We start from the raw sequence: 26,960 nt of genomic DNA on the forward strand, positions 1-26,960 counted from the left end.
CGCGGGGTGATAGCTGCTCCAGGTGTGTGTGTGTGTGTGTGTGTGTGTGTGTGTGTGTTTGTTAACTACTTACTGGGATGGATTAAATGCCACATTTTTACTATGGGCTACCATACTGGAAACATCACTTAAAAAATCAAAAGATAACTCACTTCAAACATTTAACCAGCCCATATCTACTGCCTGCTTGGTTACCATGGAAACCAGGCCTTCATTAAGAAGCTGCATGGTGCGTCTGCTCCTCTCTTAACTTATCAAGGACACAGTGAGAGTGAAGAATCATCTGTACTGACTGTTTCATATCAGATGCATAGCAGAACAACGATATCTCATGTGGTTATATGTATCAGGGTCATGCATGTTTAAAAGTCTTTGTTACAGTGTTATATGCATAAACAGAGTTTTGCGTTTGTGCATTCATAACAGAATTAAGTGTTAAGTGCAAGTGATTTACATGTTAAGTCAATGCAAAGACGCAATAGACATCCTGCGGCGTGATTCATGCAAATGAGGCGATGTGAATGATGCGATTCGCACAAAAGGAATGGCGTGAATTGAGTGTTTTGGGCGTTTGACGCAAGTAGCGCGTGATTTGCGCAAATCGCGTGAGTTAAAAATCTAAACTTTGGCGGATATTTGCGCCTCGTTAACCATTCAGGAGTTTGCTCTAGTAGTGACGTGATTATGATGTAGCAAGCTGAGGCAGAAATTGGAAATGACAATGGAGGATAAAATCATTGCCGCTGTATGTGGACACCAGGAGCTACGACACATCTTCATACTTTTATAGAAACAGGAATATACACAAAAGGCAATTCCCGCACACTATCTGCTTGCTAAAAAAGTGTTTTTAATAATAGTTGCGTTGCAACGTTTCGATCTTACAATCTTCCTCAGGCAACTGCAATTGTAGTTGCCTGAGGAAGATCGCAAGATCGAAACGTTGCAACGCAACTATCACCAAAAACATCCCCAGCAAGCAGACAGTGCGCGGGAATTGCCCCCCGTGCATGTTATGAGACTTTTTGTCTTCTTATCCTACGCACCTATCTACTTCAGATGTGCGACGCTAATTTGTTTGAGTATAGAAACAGGAATAAAAAGGATCTTGCGTGGAAGAATGTGAGTCAGGAGGTCGGACAATCTGCTAAGTTGTAAAAACACTCTTTACTAAATTTGAACTATACATATACAGCCCAGTCTCACAAAATTTTATTATATAGTCACGTAATTTTTTTATTCTCTTTTCGTGATATTATCACGAATTTCCGTGTTTTTCCGTGATCGTATAACAAATTCCTGTTTTCGCGTGATTATCACGTATTTGTTACTCAATTGTTTTGTCCTATTTTTAAACCATTGTTGCTTCGGTTTAGGGTTAGATTTACATAAAATGACATCCTTACCCAAACCCAACTCTAACCCTAACGCTAGGCGACATATAAAAAAATAAATCAGAAAAAAATTGTATAAACCAATATATAAAGTGACTTTCTAATGCAAGCACCAAATTTAACCCTAAACCGAAGCGACAATGAATTGAAAATAGGTAGAAGCAGTTGAGTAACTAATACGTGATTAATCACACGAAAACAGGAATTCGTTTTACGATCACGCAAAAACATGGAAATTCGTGATAATATCACAAAAAAATAAAATAAAATTATGTGAGTATATCACGAAAGCCCGTGAGACTGGGTAGATATATACATATTGAGACTACAAGCTAGCTAAAGCCGGCAAAGTGAGCGTATTCACATCTGAATTTCACACGCAAATGACTGAGTTCTCCGTTTATTCACTTATCTCGTATCTGGTGTGAACGCACAGTATGATTAGCGATTTATTGTTTTTAAATATGGTTTGAATGAATTAAAACTATTTTTGCTTTAGGTTACTCAGTCTAATTATTAAAAAAAAAATATGAATCCTCATATTTCTATTTCATTTATAGCTTAGACAAAATCCTAACTGGCTATGGTCTGGGGGGACAGCACCCCCCTGCCCCCCAAATGTTTATGCCTATGGTTACATGTATTATAACAGTAAAATATGCATTATAACATGCAACTAAACCAAACCGTAATCCTGAAGGGGGTTGCCCACAAGGGCGAGAAGTGCAGAGTCGCAACGTTCCACATTTTTAAAATTCAAACACATTGATGTGGAATTTCTAATAATTGTTACTCAGTACTTGCATGTATAATTACACTGTAACACCGTAAAATATATTGGAATATATTGGATGAGGTTACAGATGTTTCATATTCCCAAATAAATATATCATGCAAATAGCAGAACTGCACAGAAATTCTGTAGATGAAATTTGATTTCAAAGTACCTCAACTTTGTGAAACTCATTTTGTTCATATTTTTTAATCTCATTTTCTATGTGTCACTAATATGCACCTCTATATCAGTTTTCTCACTAATCAACAGTTTGTGCAACTTCTTTAATTTATTTGAAACAATTGTAAGCCAGCACACGCAGGGAGGATTTGCTGTAATATACACCTACATACATTCAGGGCAGCTTTAAACAGCCGGTAAGAGCTTTATTTAGACACAATAGGAGAATACTGAAAAGGTCGACAGGCGTAACATAATGACATTTAGCTTTTTAGTGCTGTGGGTTACAGAGGAATAAACAGACATTATAAAGATCTCATCTGCCTGTTAATCGCTTGAAGTGAATTTGTTTACTCGCCTTGTATATCATTTCAAACCTGAATGCTGAATTTCTTCTTTATCCCTCATGCAAATATAGTTCATTTAACTAAATTTAAGTCTTGTTTTTCTGGACCACAAAACAAGTCATATGTCTTTAGAAAATTCTGATAGTGGAAAAAATTTAAATATTGAGAAAATTGCCTTTAAAGATGCAACAGATATTACTAATTACAAAAATACATTTTTTATATATTTACGGTAGACAATTTACAAAATATCTTCATGAAACTAGATCTTTATTAGAGACGATTACCGGTTTAATGGTTAACCACGATAAAAATGTCCAACGGTTAAGTTTTACCGCATCATTTTTCTGAAATTACCGTTTAACCGCGCCAGTGTCACAGCCATACCTGCCAACACTCCCGTTTTTCCCGAGAGTCTCCCGTATTTCACCCCTATCTCCTGCCTCCCTCCTGTTATGTTATTTCTCCCGGGAAACTCCCGTAATTGAAACGGTCCTACCTCATTATATGAATGGTCACATTAATATATTATTCCAAGGTTGTCCAGTTGCCAGATCTTGTATGAAACGCATCCTACTCACACAATAGACACATCATATAATTTTGAACCCATTTATGACCTCAACCTGGCAACCAACAATGCGGGTGCGCTGTTGATATCTGCGCAGGTAGATGAGGGAAATTGAATCAAGCATTAATATTAATGATGAATTAGAAAGCTCAGGTGGTGCTATGGCGAAAAATCTAAATATAGCTGTAAATTTAACAACAGCTGGATGGATCCCACGCTTTTTGCAAAGTATGTTGCGTTGATTTTAGTATCAGACACGGTGCAAAAAACTTGTGTTTTATCTGAACTAGATGAACATTTATCTCACGACCCCAAATGTGTCATGATTAATATTATTTATTTTAAGTTTATGTGAACAAAAGGGCACTTACATATAAAATCAATTTTACATTTGGATGGAAATCAGTACTTTTTTTACATTTCTAGAAATTGTTCACAAAACCATGATAATAATGAGAACTGTGGTGGTTTTGATCAATATAAAAGTGAGGTAAAATCTTCATACAGTGTCATTTCTAATCTTTACTTAACCCTTGTGTGGTGTTCGGGTCTGTGGGACCCGTTTTTAATGTTTACTAAAAGAAAAATTATGCAATTAATTGTTGTTTCAACCTCAGATTCATTGGCCTTGGCTCATTTTCTATAAAGAACATAAAAATAAACAACTTTATAATGACTGTACACTGTACACCCCCCCTACACATTTATATTACATATGTGGTGTTCGGGTCCACTGGACCCGGAGGTAATAAGAGAGTGAAAATTGAATGTGCTATGTAACTTCACTTTGTTTTTCTCTTATCTGGGACTCCTGTGAGTGCACGAGTGTGTTTGTATATATTTCTGGACATATGTGATAAATGCATGTCAGAGTTTTGTCCTTCTGCACTTGCTGTAACAGCGCAAAGATACAACATGTTATATATCATACATGAACACATATCTGCCCCCACTGTCTACATTTTACCATTATATCCCTTACAAAAAATAACCATGGTTGTATTGTAGTAAAAGTGTAGTAATCATGGTAAACTGGTGTATTGATTACTATTTGTAAAACCATGAGTTACCACAAAACCTATGGTGTGTGTGTTTGTGTGTGTATGACTGTGTGAGAGAGAGTGAGAAATAGGGAAAGTAAAATTTCATATCCAAGCATTTTCATCATTTTAGGTTGTAGCCAAAAGCAACACATTGTACTGCAGTGTGAGTGGACATAAGATGGACAGGAAGACACAGTATGTGTGTATAAAATGCAAGAAATGCATATGCAACACAGCTACACAGTAAACATTTGTTTCTTATGTGTTTTGTAGGCATGAACAGGTTATGTGTTCAGATGATGTGTTATGATACTGCGTCTGTTCAGATGGGGCTTGGGCTGTGTAGACGGACACAAATGTGTACAATTTCAAACTAAACTATTCAAAGAATTAAACATCAAAGTGATGAAAAACTTATTTGAGATGAAAAAGTGATGAAAATACTTATTTTAGATAAACATCTGGGGGAGAATAGAATTTTCTTCTTTTATTTCATATTATCACAAAAACGAATAGCACTTTAATCTATAATTAGTCCTATATCAGTGGTAAATGACAAATATTAACCATAAATTCTGTCTATATTACTTGCAATGAGGCTAAAGTAATCATCTGTAAACAGTTATACATAAATTTGTATGACTGCATTGGTTTAAGATACAAATAATACAGTGGGTCCACTAGACCCACAAACATTGTCTAAGTAACAGAAATATGAACACCACACAAGGGTTAATATCCTAATGATTTTGGCATAAAAATAATCATTTTGACCCATGCAATGTATTGTTGCCCATTGCTACAAATATACACGTGCGACTTCTGACTGGTTTTGTGGTCCAGCGTCATATACAGTATTGTTCAAAATAATAGCAGTACAATGTGACTAACCAGAATAATCAAGGTTTTTAGTATATTTTTTATTGCTACGTGGCAAACAAGTTACCAGTAGGTTCACTAGATTCTCAGAAAACAAACAAGACCCAGCATTCATGATATGCACGCTCTTAAGGCTGTGCAATTGGCCAATTAGTTGAAAGGGGTGTGTTCAAAAAAATAGCAGTGTCTACCTTTGACTGTACAAACTCAAAACTATTTTGTACAAAAAAAAATTTTTCTGGGATTTAGCAATCCTGTGAATCACTAAACTAATATTTAGTTGTATGACCACAGTTTTTTAAAACTGCTTGACATCTGTGTGGCATGGAGTCAACCAACTTGTGGCACCTCTCAGCTGTTATTCCACTCCATGATTCTTAAACAACATTCCACAATTCATTCACATTTCTTGGTTTTGCTTCAGAAACAGCATTTTTGATATCACCCCACAAGTTCTCAATTGGATTAAGGTCTGGAGATTGGGCTGGCCACTCCATAACATTAATTTTGTTGGTTTGGAAATTTTGTTGGCCCGTTTACTAGTGTGTTTTGGGTCATTGTCTTGTTGAAACAACCATTTCAAGGGCATGTCCTCTTCAGCATAGGGCAACATGACCTCTTCAAGTATTTTAACATATGCAAACTGATCCATGATCCCTGGTATGCGATAAACAGGCCCAACACCATAGTAGGAGAAACATGCCCATATCATGATGCTTGCACCTCCATGCTTCACTGTCTTCACTGTGTACTGTGGCTTGAATTCAGAGTTTGGGGGTCGTCTCACAAACTGCCTGTGGCCCTTGGACCCAAAAAGAACAATTTCACTCTCTTCAGTCCACAAAATGTTCCTCCATTTCTCTTTAGGCCAGTTGATGTGTTCTTTGGCAAATTGTAACCTCTTCTGCACATGCCTTTTTTTAACAGAGGGACTTTGCGGGGGATTCTTGAAAATAGATTAGCTTCACACAGACGTCTTCTAACTGTCACGGTACTTACAGGTAACTCCAGACTGTCTATGATCATTCTGGAGGTGATCATTGGCTGAGCCTTTGCCATTCTGTTTATTCTTCTATTCATTTTGATGGTTGTCTTCCGTTTTCTTCCACGTCTCTCTGGTTTTGCTCTCCATTTTAAGGCATTGGAGATCATTTTAGCTGAACAGCCTATAATTTTTTGCCCCTCTTTATAGGTTTTCCCCTCTCCAATCAACCTTTTAATCAAAGTACGCTGTTTTTCTGAATAATGTCTTGAACGACCCATTTTCCTCAGCTTTCAAATGCATGTTCAACAAGTGTTGGCTTCATCCTTAAATAGGGGCCACCTGATTCACACCTGTTTCTTCACAAAATTGATGACCTCAGTGATTGAATGCCACACTGCTATTTTTTTGAACACACCCCTTTCAACTAATTCAACTAATTGCCCAATTGCACAGCCTTAAGAGCGTGCATATCATGAATGCTGGGTCTCATTTGTTTTCTGAGAATCTACTGAACCTACTGGTAACTTGTTTCCCACGTAGCAATAAAAAAATATACTAAAAACCTTGATTATTCTGGTTAGTCACATTGTACTGCTATTATTTTGAACAATACTGTATATTAAAAATGCCCTTTGTGGTTGAATTTGACATGAGATGTGAAAGTATACTGGTATGGTAAACAACATGTCACCACAATTCACATCTGATCCTGTGTGTTTTTGCATGTGAAATTCATGTGGCTTTACCGTAAGGACTACAAATTCAATTCTATGTGCACAGAACGTCTGGATTATGAGGAGAAACACAAAATGACACCGAAAAAGTGTGGGGCAAAAAAATTTTGGTATTTTTTTGAGTTGTTACACAGTGGAAGAAATAAATAAGTAGAAATAGACTTAAGATGTGATTATTTTCACCGAACCCTTCAGGGTTTCTGTATCTGTGTGCTGCTGGTCTAATTAAAGAAACATTTGATGTATCTGAAGCCCTGAGGCGGGGGATAAAATTCATCCAGTCCCCCTCACCCCAAATACAGCTATGATTTATCTCCTTTATATATATGTGTGTGTGTGTGTGTGTGTGTGTGTGTGTGTGTGTGTGTGTGTGTGTGTGTGTGTGTGTGTGTGTGGACTCTTCTCTTAGAATGCTCAACAATCATAGTTTAGTAATAGCAGATCTTCAGTTAACTGGGTCAGCACACACTATGCAGTGGCGCCCCCAGAAATTTTAAATAGGGGTGGCCAGAGGAGGACATAGTAAATCATGGGGTGGCACCAAAAAAGTGTAATGTGTGTAAGAAGTATTTACTTGTGTTTTTTGGTTAATGTAGCATTATTATATTAATTAGCAATTGATTGCTCTTTAAATAGTGCATGCTCTTTAACCATTTCCCTGCCATTGATGAGTTATCTCGTCAATTAAGAGAAACAATTTGCATAAAAAACTTCCAATGAGGTTTTATGTAAATCTGTAATACCGCGATTATCCACTAGATAGCGCACTTACCCAATTTATAAAAAATAAAGCAAAAAAATTTACTAATTTAAAACTCTATGTATGTTTTGATATTGTTCTGAATCTGATCTATAACAAAATTCCTTCACAAAATGCAATTATTTATTTATTTTTTGCTAAAAAAATAATAAAATACCCATATTTAAGAGTTTATCAGCAGAGAAAAATATAGATATGATTAAACGTTTTTTTTTTCGTATTGTTTGTTTGTTTATTGTTTGTTTGAAAGCATTCTGTTCTTTCATTTGATATATTTGTATGTTTATACATTTTTTAAAAGACAATTTTCCTGGAAGGCATTTTGTGAAACTGACCAAAAAATGCTGGCGGACAATGAGTGAAACTAGTCCTTTGCAAATTGACGTATATATGTCGACTGCATTCCTCTTTATTTCACATTTTAAAATAACCCTACATTTGGGTGCAAATATACTTTCAGTGTTTAATCGATGCGAGGGGTCTCCAACACAATAAGTAAAACAATCTGTAGGGCTACTTTTTTGATATAGTCTACTAAAAACTTTTTTGTTTTACTTGTAAATTTTTTTATTTTACTTGTTGATGTTTTATCATTGTTAAAAGTGTTAACATACATAAAAGAAGCCAAGCTACTATAAAAGATATAATAAGCAGACCACTGATCTATGCCCGTTATACGGCACGCTACTTCACTAACTATTCCACATATGTGACATTAAAAGCCAATAAAATCCATTAAATGTTACCTAAAACTACAATAATTCAATAATAAAGATTAACAGATGGAGTAATATATTATATATACAAAAAAAACATATAGTGTTCAATCCACATTTGACCAACATTAATAACTCAATTTAAACCAGAAAGTGATGCCTAAACTTAAACATAAAGTTAAAAGCGATTGTGTGAGTTTGATACAATAAACAATGTTTTATATAACATACGAACTAGTTTTTTAGGGATCCACAATAAGCATAGCATGATGCTCGGGCCAGCTGACAGAACTGACCGAAGATGCTTTCCTCGCACGGTTTTTGCAGTTTGTGTGTGCTCCTTAAAGCAACACACGCAAACAACAAATACACAATGCAAAATGGCGTGATTATCCTAGTAAGTGTCATTGTGCATTCACACCAGGAGCTAATGAAGCATTAAGCACGAGTAATTCACATGTTAAGTCAATGCAAAGATGCGACAGAAATCCTGCGGCGTGATTCGCACAAATGAGGCAATGCGAATGCTTTGAAAAATCGTAACTTTGGCAGATATTCGTGCCACGTTAACTAATCAGGAGCTTGCTCCAGTAGTGACAGTAGTAGCTAGCGGAGGCAGACATACGAAACAACCATTGAGGATAAAATCATTGTCACTGTATGTGGACACACGGAGCTGTACGACACGTCATACTTTTATAGAAACAGGAATAAAAAGGATCTTGCTTGGAAGAGTGAGGAGGTCGGACAATCTGGTAAGTTGTAAAAATGTTATTTAGTCAGTTTGAGATATATATGAAGAGTTTCGTTGCAAAACGAGATAAATCCATTTTTTTACATTTTTGTCAAAACATGTTCATTATTAGGTTATTATGTTATTATTTTGTTTTATGGTGCTACTTAGCTGTATTTTTTAAGTTATAAAGGTTTTAAATCAAAACAAACCAACTGCAGTTGCATTGAAATTAATTGGAATGTACAACCAAAAAACGCGATTTCTGAACAATTAAAAAAACGGTGGTTATCTCGTTTTGCAACGAAACTCTTCATATATATACACATACATACATACATACATATTGGGGCTACAAGCTAGCTAAAGCTGAAAAAATTTAGTGTATTTGCATATTAATTTTATGTGTGAATTAAGCAAGTTTACTCAAAATGTTCAAGCGTCCAACTACGCGCAAGTAGCGTGAATTATTCGCTTTATTCGCGTCTGGTGTGAACGCACAGACATTATTAAGTGAATATCAGCAGTTCGGAAATCAAACGTGTGTGTAGGCTATATTGGATCCGTGCATTTTTAAAATATTATAAAGGATCTAGGCTACATTTAATTTATAGAGTAAAGACTATTATTTACATTTAACTACTTAATTCAGTTTCTGTACTGTACCTGAAAACTAAAGACCAACCTGAAAACATGAAAGGCACTGTTTATTTCCCTTTTAAGTTGGTTTTATTGTATTTATTTGTGTTATTGCTCATAAAATCCTTAGCGTTGAGCCAGCTGCTTTGTAAGTTTAGTCTTGACCACGTGCTGCTACGCATTTGTGTGCTAGTAATTGTCGCAACGCGGGTCAAGAAATGGAGAAGATGAGAATTCATTACATTTATTTTTAATATAGTCTTTCGTCAATATCCATGTTCATTTATAAACTAAAATTATTATTCTAAAAAAATTCACTCTTTCTGGTTGGGGTGGCCAGTGTCTTTTTAGGGGTGGCTGTGGCCCCCCTGGCCGCCTCTTGGGAGCACCACTGAAACACTATGTGTGTGTGTGTGTGTGTGTGTCCGTGTGTGTGTGTCCGTGTTTGTGTGTGTGTGTGTGTGTGTGTGTGTGTCCGTGTGTGTCGGTGTGTGTGTGTGTGTGCGTGTGTGTGTGTGGGTGTGTGTGTGCGTGTGCGTGTGCGTGGGTGTGGGTGTGCGTGCGTGTGTATGTATACTTTGAGAAAGTATAATGGCAAAAGAGAGAGAGAGAGAGAGAGAGAAAGAGAGAGAGAGAGAGATTGTTCAGAGTTGTGATTTACATATCTGCTGACACAACACCAACACTGGCGAGAAAACTTCAGGAGACACGTGATTAAAGAGATATTAAATAAACATTATGATGAGCATGGACATTGGTGTCATGAGGAATTAAATTTCTAACCGGTGCATTCTCAGATAATTCATGTCATGTTGGATATCAGTGTTTATCTACAGCTCATTAGAGAGAGAGAGAGACAGGACAAGTGTTAGTGATTATAAAGTATCTGTACCTGAGGCGGTGGTAATCCTCCAGCTCCGAGTGGGCAGTCCGGCAGCATGATGCTCCGTTGAGGAGTCCCACATTGGCAGTCAGGTGATGGGTTCATCATGGTCCAGTTCCCTTTTTCGAAGATGTCAGTGATGGAGGGATCTACCGCAGGGGTCATCCATTCAGTGCCGACCGCTGGATTACAGGGATATTTACTGTGAAAGAAAACACAAAGTAAACACGCAAAACATAAATCAATAGATATTTAAATCACTACACAATATTTACAGTGTATAATGTACTTAAGGTGTACTCAGGGTAAAAGGTTGTATTGATTTAATTTTCCTATCCAAACATTAAGTGGCATCAAATACCCATACATCACTTTCACCAACACATTCATTGCTACGCTCGTTCAAAATTATGCTCAAGAAGATCCATAATGACATTTAAATCAATCAAAGATTTACAAAGAAAAATGTCCATTGAGCATCAGATCTGTGGGTAAACAATGTCTTGTTGATGATAACTTAAATAATTACATATTACATTCAAGCCATAGAGAAGAGCATCTATGAACACTTAACATGTCGACTTTGACGTGACACTGGGTTTCACTTATGTCAGGGGGTTTCATAAACATTACTAAAAAATAATGTTTACTTTATTTAAACAATTATTTTTTATTGAACACAATTGATCCTGTTTCTCTTTTGCAAAACAACATCATGACATTCTCAGTGATACAGGAAAACACTGATTTACACTCTCATTCACATAATGCTTAGTTTTGGGCGGAGATTTTCTTCATTTAGTGTTTATATAAGAGCTATGTTGGGATTAAAAATGTAAAAATGCAAAAAAGTTTTCTGTGAAGGTGAGGTAAGGGGATAGAAAATCTCTTTACATTACATTTCTTTACACCTATGGGAAGAGCTGCACCAACATTTGCATGTTTGTGTGTGTACTTACGGTATGGGGTTGCTGCTCATACAGCGGGTACCAAATCCAGGATTTTTGAGCAAAGCGTTTGTCACCTGCTTCACCTGAGCTACACCTGCATCATCAAAACTAAAACACACACACACAATTTGACATATTTTTAAAAAGATCAATAGTAATTTAGCTCACTATGATCAAAACACACGATCACATGACTCACAATATGTCTGCAATGATTTAACACTGATGGTTGAGCTTATGAATGCAAACTATGCAATACTGATAAAACTTCTTTTGGATTAACTTGCTTTTTATTTAAGTTAAATTTAAAGTAATTAATTAAATGTATAAATAAATAAATGCAGACATAAATAAATTAATTTATACCACGGGTCTGTTGAATGCTGCATTCTGTTTGGTTGAGAAATGTTCTATGGGTGTTGATTATTTTTCGATAACCGCACCCTAACTTTTCAAATGTCTTAAAAATAGGCACCAGAGCAATGTTTGTGGTAACTGTGGTATAAGCGAAATAATTGACTCCGGTCCTTTGAATTATTTAAAAATAATGCACACCCGCGGTGTAACGGCACTCCGCGAAGTGTGCATTATTTTCTTATAATTCAATGGCCCGTCGTCAATTATTCCTTACGTATTGTTTTGTCAAAAGTTTCAACTTAAAATTGTATTGGTTTGGCACCATTTCTTTTATGCTTTATTTATTTATTTTTACATTTATTTATGCATTTCTACATTTATTTATTTCTGTATTTCTGTGTCCGTACGTTAACAAGGTAGGTGGTCCCAACCTCTCTCAATGCAGGATTGGTTAATAAAGATTGGTTATGTTTTCAGAATGTGATATTTTATGACCTGTTACACCCAAAATGTAATCTAAAAAAAATCTATAAAAGGAATTGCTCAATCTATGTGTGTTTCCTAAAGCTGCAGGCGCATTAAATTCCATATCACATCACATATAAATACATTTATTGATGTTTATTGAACAAGCTTTAGTCAGGGTTAAAGTATCTTTGCTGAAGAAAACAGTATATGCACTGCAAAAAAAAATTTTTCAAGAAAACAATTCTTAGTATTTTTGTCTTGTTTTCGGTAAATATATCTAAAAATTATTAAATTAAGATGCTTTTTCTTAATGAGCAAAACGACCCAAGAAAATAAGACCAAAAATATCAAATTTAAGTGATTTTGTGCATAAAACCAGCAAAAAAAATCTGCCAATAGGGTAAGCAAATTTTTCTTGAATTTGTCTTTAATTTAGTGTTTAAGAAAAATTTCAAGATTTTTTTGCTTACTCCACTGACAGATTTTTTTTGCTTGTTTTATGCACAAAATCACTTGAATTTGATATTTTTGGTCTAAAAACTGGACTTGTTTTCTTGGGTCGTTTTGCTCATCAAGAAAAATCATCTTAATTTAAGAATTTGTAGATATTTTTACTGAAAACAAGACAAAAATACTAAGATTTTTTTTCTTGAAAATAATTTTTTACAGTGTGAACATCGTTTATTTATATTATATTTTATTATAGGCTTATTTATAGTGTGTGTGTGTGTGTGTGTGTGTGTGTGTGTGTGTGTGTGTGTGTGTGTGTGCGTGCGTGCGTGCGTGCGTGCGTATGTGTGTGTGTGTGTGTACCTGTAGAATGTGTTCTGAGGAGCTCCATATATCCATGGCTGAAGCTCCAGGTTGGGATACTCCACAAACGGAGGGACAATCAAAGAGAAGATAAGAGCCAAACACACAAAAAACGCTGGCAAAACCACCTGACAAACACACAAACACACAACACATCTGTACATATTCTGCACCTTTACAACAGAGTACAGCTTAGGATAGTTTACCGAAAAATGAAAATTGTGTCATCATTTACTCACCCTTAAGCTTATATACATTTCTTTGTTCTGTTAAATACAAATAAAGATATTCTGAGGAATGTTTGGGGCACCATTGAGTTCTGTAATAAAATAGAAAATAAAAAATACTATGGAAGTGAATGGTGCCCCTGATCTGTTTGGTTCTTAACATTTTTCATTCAGCAGAACAAAGAAATTTGCAAAGGTTTGGAGCAACTTGAAGTTGAGTACAGCAAATCATGACAGGATTTATTTTTTTCGGTGAACCATCCCTTTAAGCTTTTAGTGATCAAATGTAAATAAACTCAAATACATACAAAAACAGAAAACTTCATCTTTCTATCTATGTTTGGATGTGCAGACTACCATACGGCCTCTGCTGTATGTGAATACACACAATGGATGACCTGCATGCATTTAACAAAATATATTCAGCTATAGCACAATACTTTATCCCACAATGCAATGCACTTTTTATGCAATGCACCTTTTAAAAGTTGTGTCCCAATGACATACTATCCACAGTGCACTTAAACTATGTACTCAACCATCAATTTAGTATGGATTTAAAAAGAGTAGTATCGTCCCAAATGGAGCACTTAATAGTGTTTTTACTAACCAGAAGTATAAGCAGTTTCCAGACGAGGAGAAATGACGTCAAACCTATAGTATGATGCAAATCAATACATGTTTTGCCGAACCAGTCATCATCAGACTAAAGTGTAATCGTCTCCACAGGTTAACTTTGCTCTCGTGCAGGGTTGCCAAGTCCACGGTTTTCCCGCAGATTGGGCTAATAATGTTGCAGTGGGCTGCACTGCAAAAAATTACTTACTTAGTATTTTTGTCTTCTTTCCAGTACAAATATCTAACAATTCTTAACTCAAGATGCATTTTCTTGATGAACAACATGACCCAAGTCTAGTTTTTAGACCTAAAATATAAAATATGTGCTTAAAACAAGCAAAAAAAGAAAATGAATGTTGAATGTTTCTTGAAGTTTTAGAATTAAGTAAACTTATTTCAAGATTTTGTGTTTTTATGTCTGCGGGTTGAACATACCAGTTATCATTGTTATCATAAGGGAAATTTAAAGATTAAAGTTTTTCTTCTCCTTGTTTTATTGGCGTGTGGTATGTTATGGATATACTGCCACATGCTGTACTGGAGCTGAATGTAGCAAACATAAAAAATGGCCAATGGGATTTTTTATAGAAAGACAAAAAACGGGAGAAATACGGGGAATTATTTAAACAGGATAAATATGGGTCAAATACAGGTGAATCCCGGGAAAAACTGGAGGGTTGACGGGTATGGGGTTAAAGCAGCACCAATAATGTGATATTTACCCCAGGCATGTAAATGTTAGCAGATGAACCCTGCCAAAAACTCAGATTTAACCCCCCAGAGTGAGATTTTCACCGGAGAACCCCCTTCCTCGGAATGCATTTGGGTGAGTTTTGCTGTGAAAACCTGGCAACCCTGCTCTGATAGTTTGGCCTCTCTCCCGTCGCGTACAAATTGGGACGTTGAGTGCATGAAGTGTTCAGCATTACACACTTAATTCATTTGGTTAAATAAGTGCACTGGAATTGGGAATTTTAAATCTGAACACACTAACTACACTATTTATATCTACTACAAAATGGTGTAGAATAGTGTATAAGTTTGCATTTTAATATGATGAATGAACTGATGTAATTTTTATTATCTCTTCTTAACTCGTAGTTTGATGAAACTTTAAGCTGTAACATTTTGTTTTACCGGAAATTGGAATATAAATATTAATATTATATATAGTAGGCTGCATTGAGTGTACACTACACAGGGTTTGTTGTAGTATTTTACTGTTCCATTACAAACGCTCTCTCTCCCTCTCTCTCTCTCTCTCTCTCTCCCTCTCTCTCTCCCTCTCTGGAAGATGTACGGCGTGTGCTTGTGTTGGCTCAGTTAAATGTGTAAAAGGGTTTGATTAAACACTTTTAAACATTGGCACTGTCACCCATCATTCCCACTATAATTAATTTCTCTCCATTCTTCCTCTCTTCTATCTCTCTACATGTTCTTCTTTCATTCCAGCGCTCTGCTGACAGCTGGAGCGAAACCAGCGCAAACAGACCTCAGAAAGAGAGAAAGAGACAAAGAGAGAGCGAGTGAGACAGACACTGAGAACGATAGAGAGAGAGAGAGAGTGACACAGAGAGATGGCACGGCCTCACTCCAGCTGATTAATTACACTCCATGATTGTCCAATTAATTCAAACACCCAATTCAAACACTTTCTGTTTACACTAAGAAGAAATATAAATGTGGCGGAGACTGAGAACGCATGGGGAATAATGAAGGAGAAAACAATAGAACATCTTTCCCTGGAGAGAAAGAGAGAGAGAGAGAGATGAGCATCAGCCAAAATAAAACACCAAAAAGGTGCACACTGCTGGGATTGTTGTGTCTTAGCCTGTGAGAACTTACAACCTTTACAAACCTCGTAATAACATTTAAACTCATTACATGCGAAACATGATCTCAGCAGTATTATTCATAGCGATGTTGTGTGTATCATGTGGGTTTAGTACACATACGGAGTCGCAACTTATCACATTTTCTGACTAAATCTAAATTGCTTTAACATACATAAACTATGAACATGCTTAGTAGTCATCATCTATTGACAGCTACTATAACTCACGTACATGTACTGCAGAAAGGGTTTGAAGCGTTTAAATCAGGGGCTGCCAAGAAGCTGGAAGCCTGCGTAATAACTGCAGGATGCAGAAGACGACTCCACCTGCAATTTTAACTGCATCTCCTCCATTTACTGAGCCACAGGTCTAACTCCCTGAACTGATACAAGGACACGTTCTCATGCTTCACTGTGGAGAATATTCATTTCATGAGCTCACGGTTCAATTTTCAACAAGCGTTGCTTTTGATGGGCCATTGCATATAGTGGTAAACAGCTTCGCTTGAATTCATGCTATACTCAGACCAGCCTAAACCCATTACAGCCTCTTCAGACATCTGCAGATTGTGAAAAACGATGGAGACATCGACTGAAAGGAAGAGGCTGGTTTGCTCTGTTTGAGATTGGAATCAATTGGCGAGCGTCTGTGCAGAGTACTGTGGTGAGGTGTCTGCTGGTTTTACCTGAGCAATAATTCCTTTTCTGCTTCTGCGGGCATGGTGGAATCGCTTGACAAATAGAGCAAAAAACTGCTGTCTGATCAATGACCATCCTGTGATGACACTTGATCCTTTTCCATTAGCACACATAGGGCGCTGTGTGTCTGTAACATAAACATCAAAACAATCATAGGGTGCCTTATTCTTACACATTCAACCTCACTGTTACAACTAAATGACTTAGGAAGCTTTCCCACTGTTACAGCTGCCTGACTGCTTAAAGTTTCCCCACTGTTACAACTGACTGACTGTCACAGCTTCCCCACGGTTACAACTGACTGAGTGTTACAACTGAATGACTGTTACAGCTTTCTGAGTGTTACAACTGACTGACTTAGGAAGCTTCCCCACTGTTACTGCCTGACTGCTTAAAGTTTTCTGACCGTTACAGCTTCCTGAGTGTTACAACAGACTGACTGTCACAGCCTTCCCGCGGTTACAACTGACTGACTCTAACAATTGACAGACTGTTACAGCTTCCCCACTGTTACAGCTGCCTGACTGCTTAAAGTTTCCCCACTGTTACAACTGACAGACTGTTACAGCTTCCCCAATGTTACAACTCATTGACTGTTACACCTTCCCCACTGTTACACCTGACAGACTGGTACAGATTCCCCACGGTTACAGCTTCCCCACTGTTACAACTAACTGACTGTTACAGCTTCCTGAGTGTTACAACTGACTGATTGTTACAGCTTCCCCACTGTTACAGCTGCCTGACTGCTTAAAGTTTCCTCACTGTTACAGCTTCCTGAGTGTTACAACAGACTGACTGTCACAGCTTCCCCGCGGTTACAACTGACTGACTCTAACAACTGACAGACTGTTACAGCTTCCCCACTGTTACAACTGACTGACTGTTATACCTTCCCCAATGTTACAACTGATTGACTGTTACACCTTCCCCACTGTTACAACTGACATACTGGTACAGATTCCTAAGTGTTACAACTGACAGACTGGTACAGATTCCCCACGGTTACAGCTTTCCCACTGTTACAACTAACTGATTGTTACAGCTTCCTGAGTGTTACAACTGACTGACTGTAACAGCTTCCCCACTGTTACAGCTGCCTGACTGCTTAAAGTTTCCTCACTGTTACAGCTTCCTGAGTGTTACAACAGACTGACTGTCACAGCTTCCCCACTGTTACAACTGACTGACTGTTACAACTTCATCAGTGTTACAACTGGATGATTGTTACAGCTTTCCCGCTGTTAAACTTCCTCTTTGTTACAACTGGCTGACTTTTATAGCTTCCCCACTGTTACAACTCACTGACTGTTACACCTTCCCCACTGTAACAACTCACTGACTGTTACAGATTCCCCACTGTTACAACTAACTGACTGTTACAGCTTCCTGGGTGTTACAACTGATTGATTGTTACAGCTTCCCCACTGTTAAAGCTTCCTCTTTGTTACAATTGACAGACTATTACCGCTTCCTCACTGTTACAACTGACTGACTGTTACACCCAGGTCTTCTAATTTTGCCAAGCGGTTGATGTCCTCAGGGCAACATTATGTTTACCCTTGGACAACATTTCAATTAACCATATAGGTTTACAGTTTTTTCACTCATCATTTACCTCTGATTTTAGGGTACATTTATAGTTAGGGGTGGGGTGGGTTTAGATTTTATTTACAAAAATGTTGTCGTTGGGGGACACAATATGTTGCCCTGAGGACATTTGTCACTTGGCAAAGTCAGGTTGAGTGCAGGAACCCATAGTCATATTTTTAAAAAATCACAGAAATTTCAGATTACTGTTTAAGTGATTTCGGTTTTTCAGTAGATAATTTTTTTTGTAATGTCTAAATGTGGACCCACTGCGTCTGTACTTACCCTCCACTCGACGAGTGAATCTAACCTTCGCATCTGCATCAAAAACAATGAGAGATATAACAAAAAATAACAAATATTCAAAGGTGATATCATACAAAGTCTTGATGTTCTCTGCATCTGTTGAATTTCGAAAACATCTGAATGGACCAGAATGTTTATATACTGTATAAAATTTACCATTTTTCACGGTGTCTGCAGCTTTGCATTCGAGTGCAGAGCTGATGGTCTGTGTTCCTGATACCCTTGAGCTGCTTCTGTGCAATTTTTTCAGAGTTTCACTCTTATCTGTAAGACATTAACACACACACGCACACACATACACAAAGCAGAGGTTAGTCTGGAGTGTGCAGCTGTGATCCTTTCAGCTCTTATTCAACAGGCTTGTTCTTATCTGGCAGAACATTAACACACACACAGAGGTTCACCACTTCCTCACAGTTCTTATTCAAGTGGTCTTTTCTTATTTGAGACGAATCGTAAAGCCCTTAAAGAGACAGAACGCTGTTTCAACAGGCAGAATTCATATACTTAGGTCACAACACGTCTTAAAGGTGTAATCTGTCATTTCTGCATCAATGGGATCACCAGGGGCGTGTTCAGACTGACTACTCGGTTGGTGCCGTTAATTTGAGTAAATGTGAATGCTGCCACCTGAACTCTGGTGTGCACTAAACAAGGAACCAAGATTGCTTAAAAGATGGATCTGCTTCCAAACGAACTCTTGTGCGGTTTGATTGATATGTTCAACCCTGATTTTACAGTGGAATGTGCTGTGTATGCAAAAACAAAATGAGCAGAGTGCAAACGTTTAGCAACGGAGAGGTAAAGAGCCTCATTAACATTTGGTCCATTGAGCATATGGTGGAAAAAACGCACAAAATGCTTACATTTTTAAAATGGTTAGTGATAATGAAATACCTTCATGAGCTAGTTCCCGTCTCATAAAATGCGTCATCAAATCCGACCAATCGAGTGTTGGTGATCTTATCCTTGCGCATTAAGGTTCGTTATCTTTAGGTTCGCTAATAAAATGTCAGTATGAACACTAAGCAAACCTGGACTTAATAAAGTTTTCTTTTTTGGTCCGGCCCAAAAGAACTGAACTACAAGTAACACGCCCTAAGAATGGCCTGCATAGTGACCTCTCATACTGTGAGATAGGACCAAGTATTTTAACATTTGGAAAACTGCCCCTTAGTACAGCAAAACTGATAATTGAAAATAATCAAGCAAATAATTTCAAATATGTCACATGAAGTTGTCACAGACGGTAAGATATGAAAGTGTAAAATGTCAAAAAATATTCAGTGAAGTTGTTACCTTGAGATCCCACATCAACACCTGTATCTTCAGCCACCTTCAGAAAGATCTGTGAATTCAAACACCAGGAAATTCAGATTCTTTCAAAGCTGAGACAGTAACAATAATCCACTACACAAACTTCTAGATTTAAAACAAGTTCGGCTTCATGAGTAGCATTTGAGACATGCTGCCAATTACCTTCTGCAAAAATAGCAGATTTAGGATAGACGTCTATGGTGTGAGACATCCAAGATAAGCAGAAACATGAAGCTTGAACTTTTGTACTTTGATGGTAAAACTGTTATAGGTGGATGAAGTTCTGGTTTACTTGTCAATGAGTTCCTCATTTGTACATGATCTATGGCAGGGGTGTCAAACATAAGGCCCGCGGGCTGAACACGGCCGACAAAGGTGTCCAATCTGGCCTGCATGATGATATATTATTACCGTTTCACAGGCGGAGGATAGACGGACCTCACCTAATACTTTACAAATCTAGCATTTTCTTTGCTAAATGACATTACAAATATATTCCAAAGTGATTTGACATTATTTGGCAACACAGAGAGGATATAAGGTATAATTCTGTTAATTCTGAAGTTAAAGCTTTTCAACCTAAGACCAGTGGGGGTTTATATGTAAATTAGTGTGTATATGTTTTATTGTACTGTTTGAGTATGTTAATGTTTCTGAGGACTTTTAGTGAAATTTAAGTAGTTTGTTTATTTAAAGGGGATATTTCATAATATGTTTTAAGATGTAAAATAAATCTTTGGTGTCCCGAGAGACATATGTAAAGTTTTAGCTTAAAATACTCCACAGATAATTTATTATATTTGTGTTAAAATTGCCACTTTGTAGGTGTGAGTAAAAATGTGCCGTTAAAATGCAAACGAGCTGATAATGCAAACACTGATCACCATAATGGTGGTTTGTTGAAATTAAATCTCAGTTGTGCTGTCAAATATTTTCTCGCTCTTTCTCTTGGCACTAAATGGAAGTGCTGTGGTTGGATGGTTGACATTAAGGGGGTGGTACTATTATAATAAGATCCCCTTCTGACATTACAAGGGGAGCCAAATTTCAATGACCTATTTTTACATGCTTGCAGAGAATGTTTTACCAAAACTAAGTTACTGGGTTGATCTTTATCACATTTACTAGGTTGATAGAAGCACTGGGGACCAAATTATAGCACTTAAACATAGAAAAAGTCAGGTTTTCATGATATGTCCTCTTTAATATTAACACAATTATCAGAACACAAAGGTTTAAAAAGTTATCCGGCCCTCACATGGTGACGTTATTTACCATCTGGCCCTCAACCTAAAATGAGTTTGACACCCCTGGTCTATGGCATGCTGCTCTTGTGTTATAGATCGTTGATGTAACATTTTTCATTTTGAAATTCATCTGAAAAATCTATTAAAAAATTGTTTGCATTTGTTTTATGATACAAATCTATAAAAGCAAAAGATAAGTGGATGGCTCGTTTGCTGAACAGTAAAACTTGTCCCTGTACCTCTTCCAGGCTTGTGTCTGAAATCCCATAGCTGGTGATGCCCAAAGCCTTTTTCTCCAGGTCCAGCTCTTTAAACAGAGATGCGAAGCTGCCATCGGTGGCGCCCGTGTACGGCAGTAAAAACACGAGCTCTTGACCGATCATCTCCAGAAACTCCACCTCCGGCATGTGCCGTCTCACCAGACGACTCACGTCGGCCAAATCTGATCGAGTTGCAAAATCGAAATATATGTGCAGGGTGAGATACAGTCGTGACGCAACATAAAAATCAAGTGTGCCTCCATGTATGTTCAAACCTGGTGTGTCCAGACTGCCAATGTCACTACAGATTCCCTCATCGACGCTGGATTTATCACACTGTTGGACACAGACATGAATAGGAATGAAATGTAGCTTTTGTTATTATTGTATGACTTTGCAGTGTTGTGAAGGGCAGCGTACCTCTCTAGATTTGGGGGTGCTTTGTGATGTCACTTGTTCTTGATTGGCCCGCGCAACGGTGAGGTAATAGCCTCTCCCGTATGTTTTCTTGAGGAAGAGAGATGAACCGCAGCAGCAGAGTTGTCCGTGAGAGATGATGGCAATGCGATCGCCCAGAATATCTGCCTCATCCATGTGATGGGTAGACAAGATTATAGTGCGACCTGGAAAACACACACACATAAAGTCACTATTCAGTAGCAAACGTGGACTTCTGAAGGTCTCATTTGAATCCGAAGCGCAGGTGTGATAGAGAACAGGAATCTCTATATACGGATGCTTTTATATGCTGAAATGTGTGCGTACTTGTCGTGTACTCTTTCCCTTCGTACAAAGAAAAGTTTCTTTCCTTTTATATTCGCTCGAGCTCTCGCTAAAGCCAGACACCCGTGGGGCTCAGCGGCATTATTTCTGCTCTGACTCTGTGACGAGTCGGTAGGAGTTCAAAGCCTCCGTTATTTGATTTGCCAAGAGCAGAAATATCATGCGTCTGAGCTTCCCGAAGGCAGAAGCGAAAACGTTTCAGAGTATCTCATGTTTATATTGAGAAATGTTGATGTTGGACCCTGTAAAGTAGATATCTGGTCAGACACAGTCATTCCCTATAAAACCGCACGCATGTTTGGTATTACAGAGTTAGATTGATCTGTCTCAACACGCTCATTCAGCTCACAAAATAAACAACCATGAGACTGATGGATAGCAACGCAGATAGAAAAATACAGAGCGAGATGACTGGTTTGATTATGGTAATATGACAAACAAGAAAGATGTGACAAGATGTGAAAAATAGATACACAAACATCAGAAATTAAGAAACATTTATGACAAACATGTGGGTCAGATTTTTTACATATTGAGGAGGGCACAATGCCAGCTTGTCAACCCCACAATCCACCTCAAAACACGCTATTGGCAACAAACCCCAAACTATCTATCAATGCAAGTGCAGATAGCAATGTGGCGTTAGATACAGTAAAATATCAAGACCGCATACTACCACAGTACGTTCGTTAACGAATCATTCTTTTTGAACAAATCTTTTAGATGAGCGAATCATTCTCTTTCACGCAATCCCTCACCTCTTGAGAAGCATGGACTCAATGAGGTGCGGGCTTCTTTTTGCCTTCAAAGGGTGACAAAAGCACAAGCCAATGGCGTTCGATTATGAGCTGTGACCAAGCATATGATTGCTCAACGTGCTGAATGAATAAGCCCTTCACTGAATGAGTCGCTGTTTTGAGTCACTTAGATGAATCAAAATGTCCAGCACTATACCACAGCATTTCTTTTGCACAGTCTGTGTGTGTATTTTGGCGATGTCTGGATGTGGGATTTGTCTCTCATGCTCAGTCCATTGCACTTGTTCATGTTGAAAGGCTTTGGGTGTTTATAAGCAGAGATGGGGTTGTTGAGTTAATACCACAGGCTTAGTCCCGGGGTTTGCCTTTTGCCCCAATGGGATAACAGCTTGCTCTCTATAAAGGAGATCAGATTCAGTTTTGCAGACAGTCCTTTTGCTTTACTCTTATTCCATTTACTATTACTTACTGTGAGATTTGAAAAGTTGAGGTTAACACAACTTTTGATATCAAAGAGTTCAGGTTGTTTACCTGAAGCTTTCTAAAGGCCTGGGTATACTTTTATACTAGATTTTTGTAAGTGCACATATAAATGAGTACATGTATGGGGTATGTAGGCCAGGAGAGGTATTTTGTCGTTAAGTGCATGCTTTGAATGCCTATGTACACGTATGAGTCAAATGAAGTATACTTTGCAAGGCTGTGCAGGTACGCTCGTATGTGCATAAAAAACAAACTTGTTTTCTTAAAGCGATAGTTCACCCAAAAATTCTGTCATCATTTTCCCATCCTCATGTTGTTGTTAACCTGTATGATTTTTTAAATAAGATATATTGGTAAATGATGGTAAGCAAGCACACAGTTGATTGTAACCATTGACTTCCATAGTAGAAAAAACAAATATGATGGAATTCAATGGATACCATTGTGCATCAAGTTGTTCAAGCGAATGATATTGATAACCTAGTAACCAACAGTAAATAAAACAAGGCATACTTAGAAAATAAAGCGTCGCTGTCCGATGAAAACCACGTATGTCCATTTTGCCGATTTTGAGATTTTTCAATGGATTGAATGTCCAGGTTCATTTCCATATACAGTATGCGTCACATATCTAAATGGCCAATGAAAAGTTGTAAAATCATGTCATCTGCTTTTCACGTATATCCATTTGGTGTTGCAGCTGTCAATCACGCCGCATATCTCCCGCCCTGTGGAAGCATTTCGCCGGTCTCGTGAAGTTTCATCGAAGCTCAGGACTGGATAGCCGAATAAACACAACCTGGTGAGACGATTCACGCGTTTACATGCGTACTTTTCCCCTGCAGATCGGATCACAGATCGGAGTACACCACCCCCTTCAATACGATCCAAATTTGCATCCGATCGTCCTCAGTCGTATTGATTAAGGTGTTTACATGAAGGCTTTTCAATACAATCTAGCCATCAATATGATTACAAACGGATTATTTGGTTACATGTAAACGTACCTACTGACTTTCCTTCATCGAGGTAAACGTTTCCCCCCTGACGCCAGACGTACGTCTATTACGGTAGGACTGTGCAAACAAATTATCTGTCTAGCATTACCATGTCAGTGTATTGATTCATTGTCCCTTCATAGTTTGCAAGAGACAGTTAATAAATGTATAATTAATATTAAATAAACTAAGCGTATTTAATAAACCAAGAGGTGGGCTATTTAATAAACTGAGCGTATTCATGTGTCAATATGAAACGCGACTTGGCCATTCTAATTAATGATCTGAAGAACGCGTATTGACCACCGTTACTGTAAAATATGTACGTATGTCCATTTAAACTCAATTTTGGTCAAATGTGGATTATATCATTACACTGGCAAGAATATGGTTACATGTAAAGATGCCGTACCAAGTATGACAACGCTACATTCAGCTGCTTTTGAAATACGATGTTTTTTTCACTTCCTGAAAAATAACCGTTTTGGACATACGTGACTTTCATCGGGCAGCGACGAAAGACCGGATTGCATTTACTTACAATTTGGCAAGTTATAAATTTACTATAAGTGCAGCTTGTAATTGCCAAACTGAATGATGTGCACAGAAGAAGGAATGCAGACTTTTTGATGCAGGCACAAGCAGCAAGGGCATTACGACGACGTCGAACCACTTATATGGTAAAGACGATGACAGCTGATACGATCAGTTTAATGTTCGCTATGTCAGAATTTATTTGGCAAATGCATTTTCGTCTCCCATTCCTCGCATTTACTCTTTTTTGCATAAGTCAAAAACCAACTTACGTGACAAATAGCGTAATGATTGACAGGACAAGGACAGAGGAAAAACTATTTATATTTTGACATTTAAAGATTTTACAATTAAAAGCTGCACCAACGTTTTATATTAGAACTTAAAATATCAAAAAGATTAAATTAGTAAATCAATGTGTGTCTTTTGCAGTTTTAAAAGTACACTTCTACACGTGAATACCGTAATTTAGGGCCTTATTTCGCTATAATAAGTGAAAAATCTAATCGAATCAATATTTAGGTTTTTATGCAATTAGTTGATTAATCAAAAACGCTAATTGACCGATTAATCGGTTATGAAAATGATTGTTAGTCGCGGCCCCACATTCAACTTCTGGTGTTTTTTCATCAATAGCATTTTGAGATATTAAAGATATGAAAGAGTACATCATGCAGACGTTGTCTGTAGATTCACACCACTGGGTGCCAAAGAAACAGCCTTCATTAATAGCACACTACAGTGTACCTTTATTTTAGTGTATCTATGTTTCCCCATCACCTGTCTGATCAACTCTTAAAGTGTGAACAGCTTGATTCATTAAAAACTGTAATTAAAAAAAACTTTTTCACATTATTCACAGATGACACATTGGCAAAGAGTTAAAACACTATAGGAGTGCAGTCGCCAGGCGATCAATAAAACCCATTAAAACACAATGGCTTAAACTAATCTTTATCTTCCACATCTGCAATAAAAATTATTACGTAGAAAACCTGTAATGATATATTGCCGAATGCGATATGTCTTGTGGGACTAAAATAACATTTAAGGCATTTCAGTTAGACTAATTGTGTAATTATCAAGTGTCTACTGATGATTTCATTAGTAAAGGTCATTAGAATCATTTAGACAAATCGAATGATGTGTATTAGCGCTGTTAATTTAAATGAGTGCTTTTTTAAAACAAACACACACACACACAGATTGAATAAAGTCTTTAAAGGGGACATATCATGAAAATCTGACTTAAAGTGTTTAATTGGGTCCCCAGTGAGAGAGAAAGAGAAAGAAGGAGAGAGAGAAAGAGAGACAGATAATTGACAGCATAATTAAGATTCAATTTCAACAAACCACCATTATGGTGATCAGTGTTTGCAGTATCAGCTCATTTGCATTTAAAAGGACACACCCAAAACGGCACATTTTTGCTCACACCTACAAAGTGACAAATTTAAAGTCCTTGATTATTACGCCAGAATGAGAGTATAGTTCATAACCATATCTGCCTAGAAAATCTCAACTTGAAATTTTCCTTCTGTCTTAGTACACGATGTAACTACAGAAGAGTCAAGTTTTAAATCGGAAAAATATCAAAACTCTTTGGTTATTTTTAGGCGTGATGCTAATGGTCTAATCAGATTCAATGGATTATGCTAAGCTATGCTAAAAGTGGTAGCTGAATGGATTTCAAAAAGGTAAAAATCTAATGTTTAGATTAATGTTTAGGAAAATGAGCTTTTTTTTTAAAAGTGGAATATCCCTTTAAGTGTCCTTTAGTGTTTATAGAATCTACTGCAGTTAGGGTGCTATAAGGTTTAAAATAATGCACAGAAATCCGCAGTACCTTTTTTATATTTGAGCAGCAAGTCCCAGATGCCTCGGCGCGCATACGGATCCACTCCTGCGGTCGGCTCATCCAGAATCACGACACTGGATCCGCCCACAAATGCTATGGCGACAGATAACTTCCTCTGCATCCCACCTGTATGATTATCCCAAAATATCAAATAAATTTGTCAATATCATGCACTGAACTAATATAATCTTAAATTTAAACAAACAACTTAAACATAAAAT

The 26,960-nt window shown here is 37.3% G+C and overlaps 1 protein-coding gene across 2 annotated transcripts in view; it reads right to left on the reverse strand.

Moving 5' to 3' along the window:
* The window catches only part of LOC129415948 (phospholipid-transporting ATPase ABCA1), a 194,639-nt gene that overhangs the window by 72,602 nt on the left and 95,077 nt on the right, over positions 1 to 26,960 (reverse strand). For both annotated transcript variants that reach the window (XM_073859698.1, XM_073859697.1), the window contains exons 21-31: positions 26,728 to 26,865; positions 21,746 to 21,948; positions 21,601 to 21,661; positions 21,305 to 21,507; positions 19,801 to 19,849; positions 18,658 to 18,765; positions 18,481 to 18,513; positions 16,593 to 16,732; positions 13,228 to 13,355; positions 11,599 to 11,697; positions 10,649 to 10,841 (exon numbers count right to left, since the gene is read on the reverse strand). In XM_073859698.1, coding sequence (XP_073715799.1) covers positions 10,649 to 10,841; positions 11,599 to 11,697; positions 13,228 to 13,355; positions 16,593 to 16,732; positions 18,481 to 18,513; positions 18,658 to 18,765; positions 19,801 to 19,849; positions 21,305 to 21,507; positions 21,601 to 21,661; positions 21,746 to 21,948; positions 26,728 to 26,865 — 1,355 coding nt within the window. The remainder of the gene's footprint in view (positions 1 to 10,648; positions 10,842 to 11,598; positions 11,698 to 13,227; positions 13,356 to 16,592; positions 16,733 to 18,480; positions 18,514 to 18,657; positions 18,766 to 19,800; positions 19,850 to 21,304; positions 21,508 to 21,600; positions 21,662 to 21,745; positions 21,949 to 26,727; positions 26,866 to 26,960) is intronic.

Source organism: Misgurnus anguillicaudatus, chromosome 21 (assembly GCF_027580225.2).
Source record: "Misgurnus anguillicaudatus chromosome 21, ASM2758022v2, whole genome shotgun sequence".
Lineage (NCBI taxonomy): Eukaryota > Metazoa > Chordata > Actinopteri > Cypriniformes > Cobitidae > Misgurnus > Misgurnus anguillicaudatus.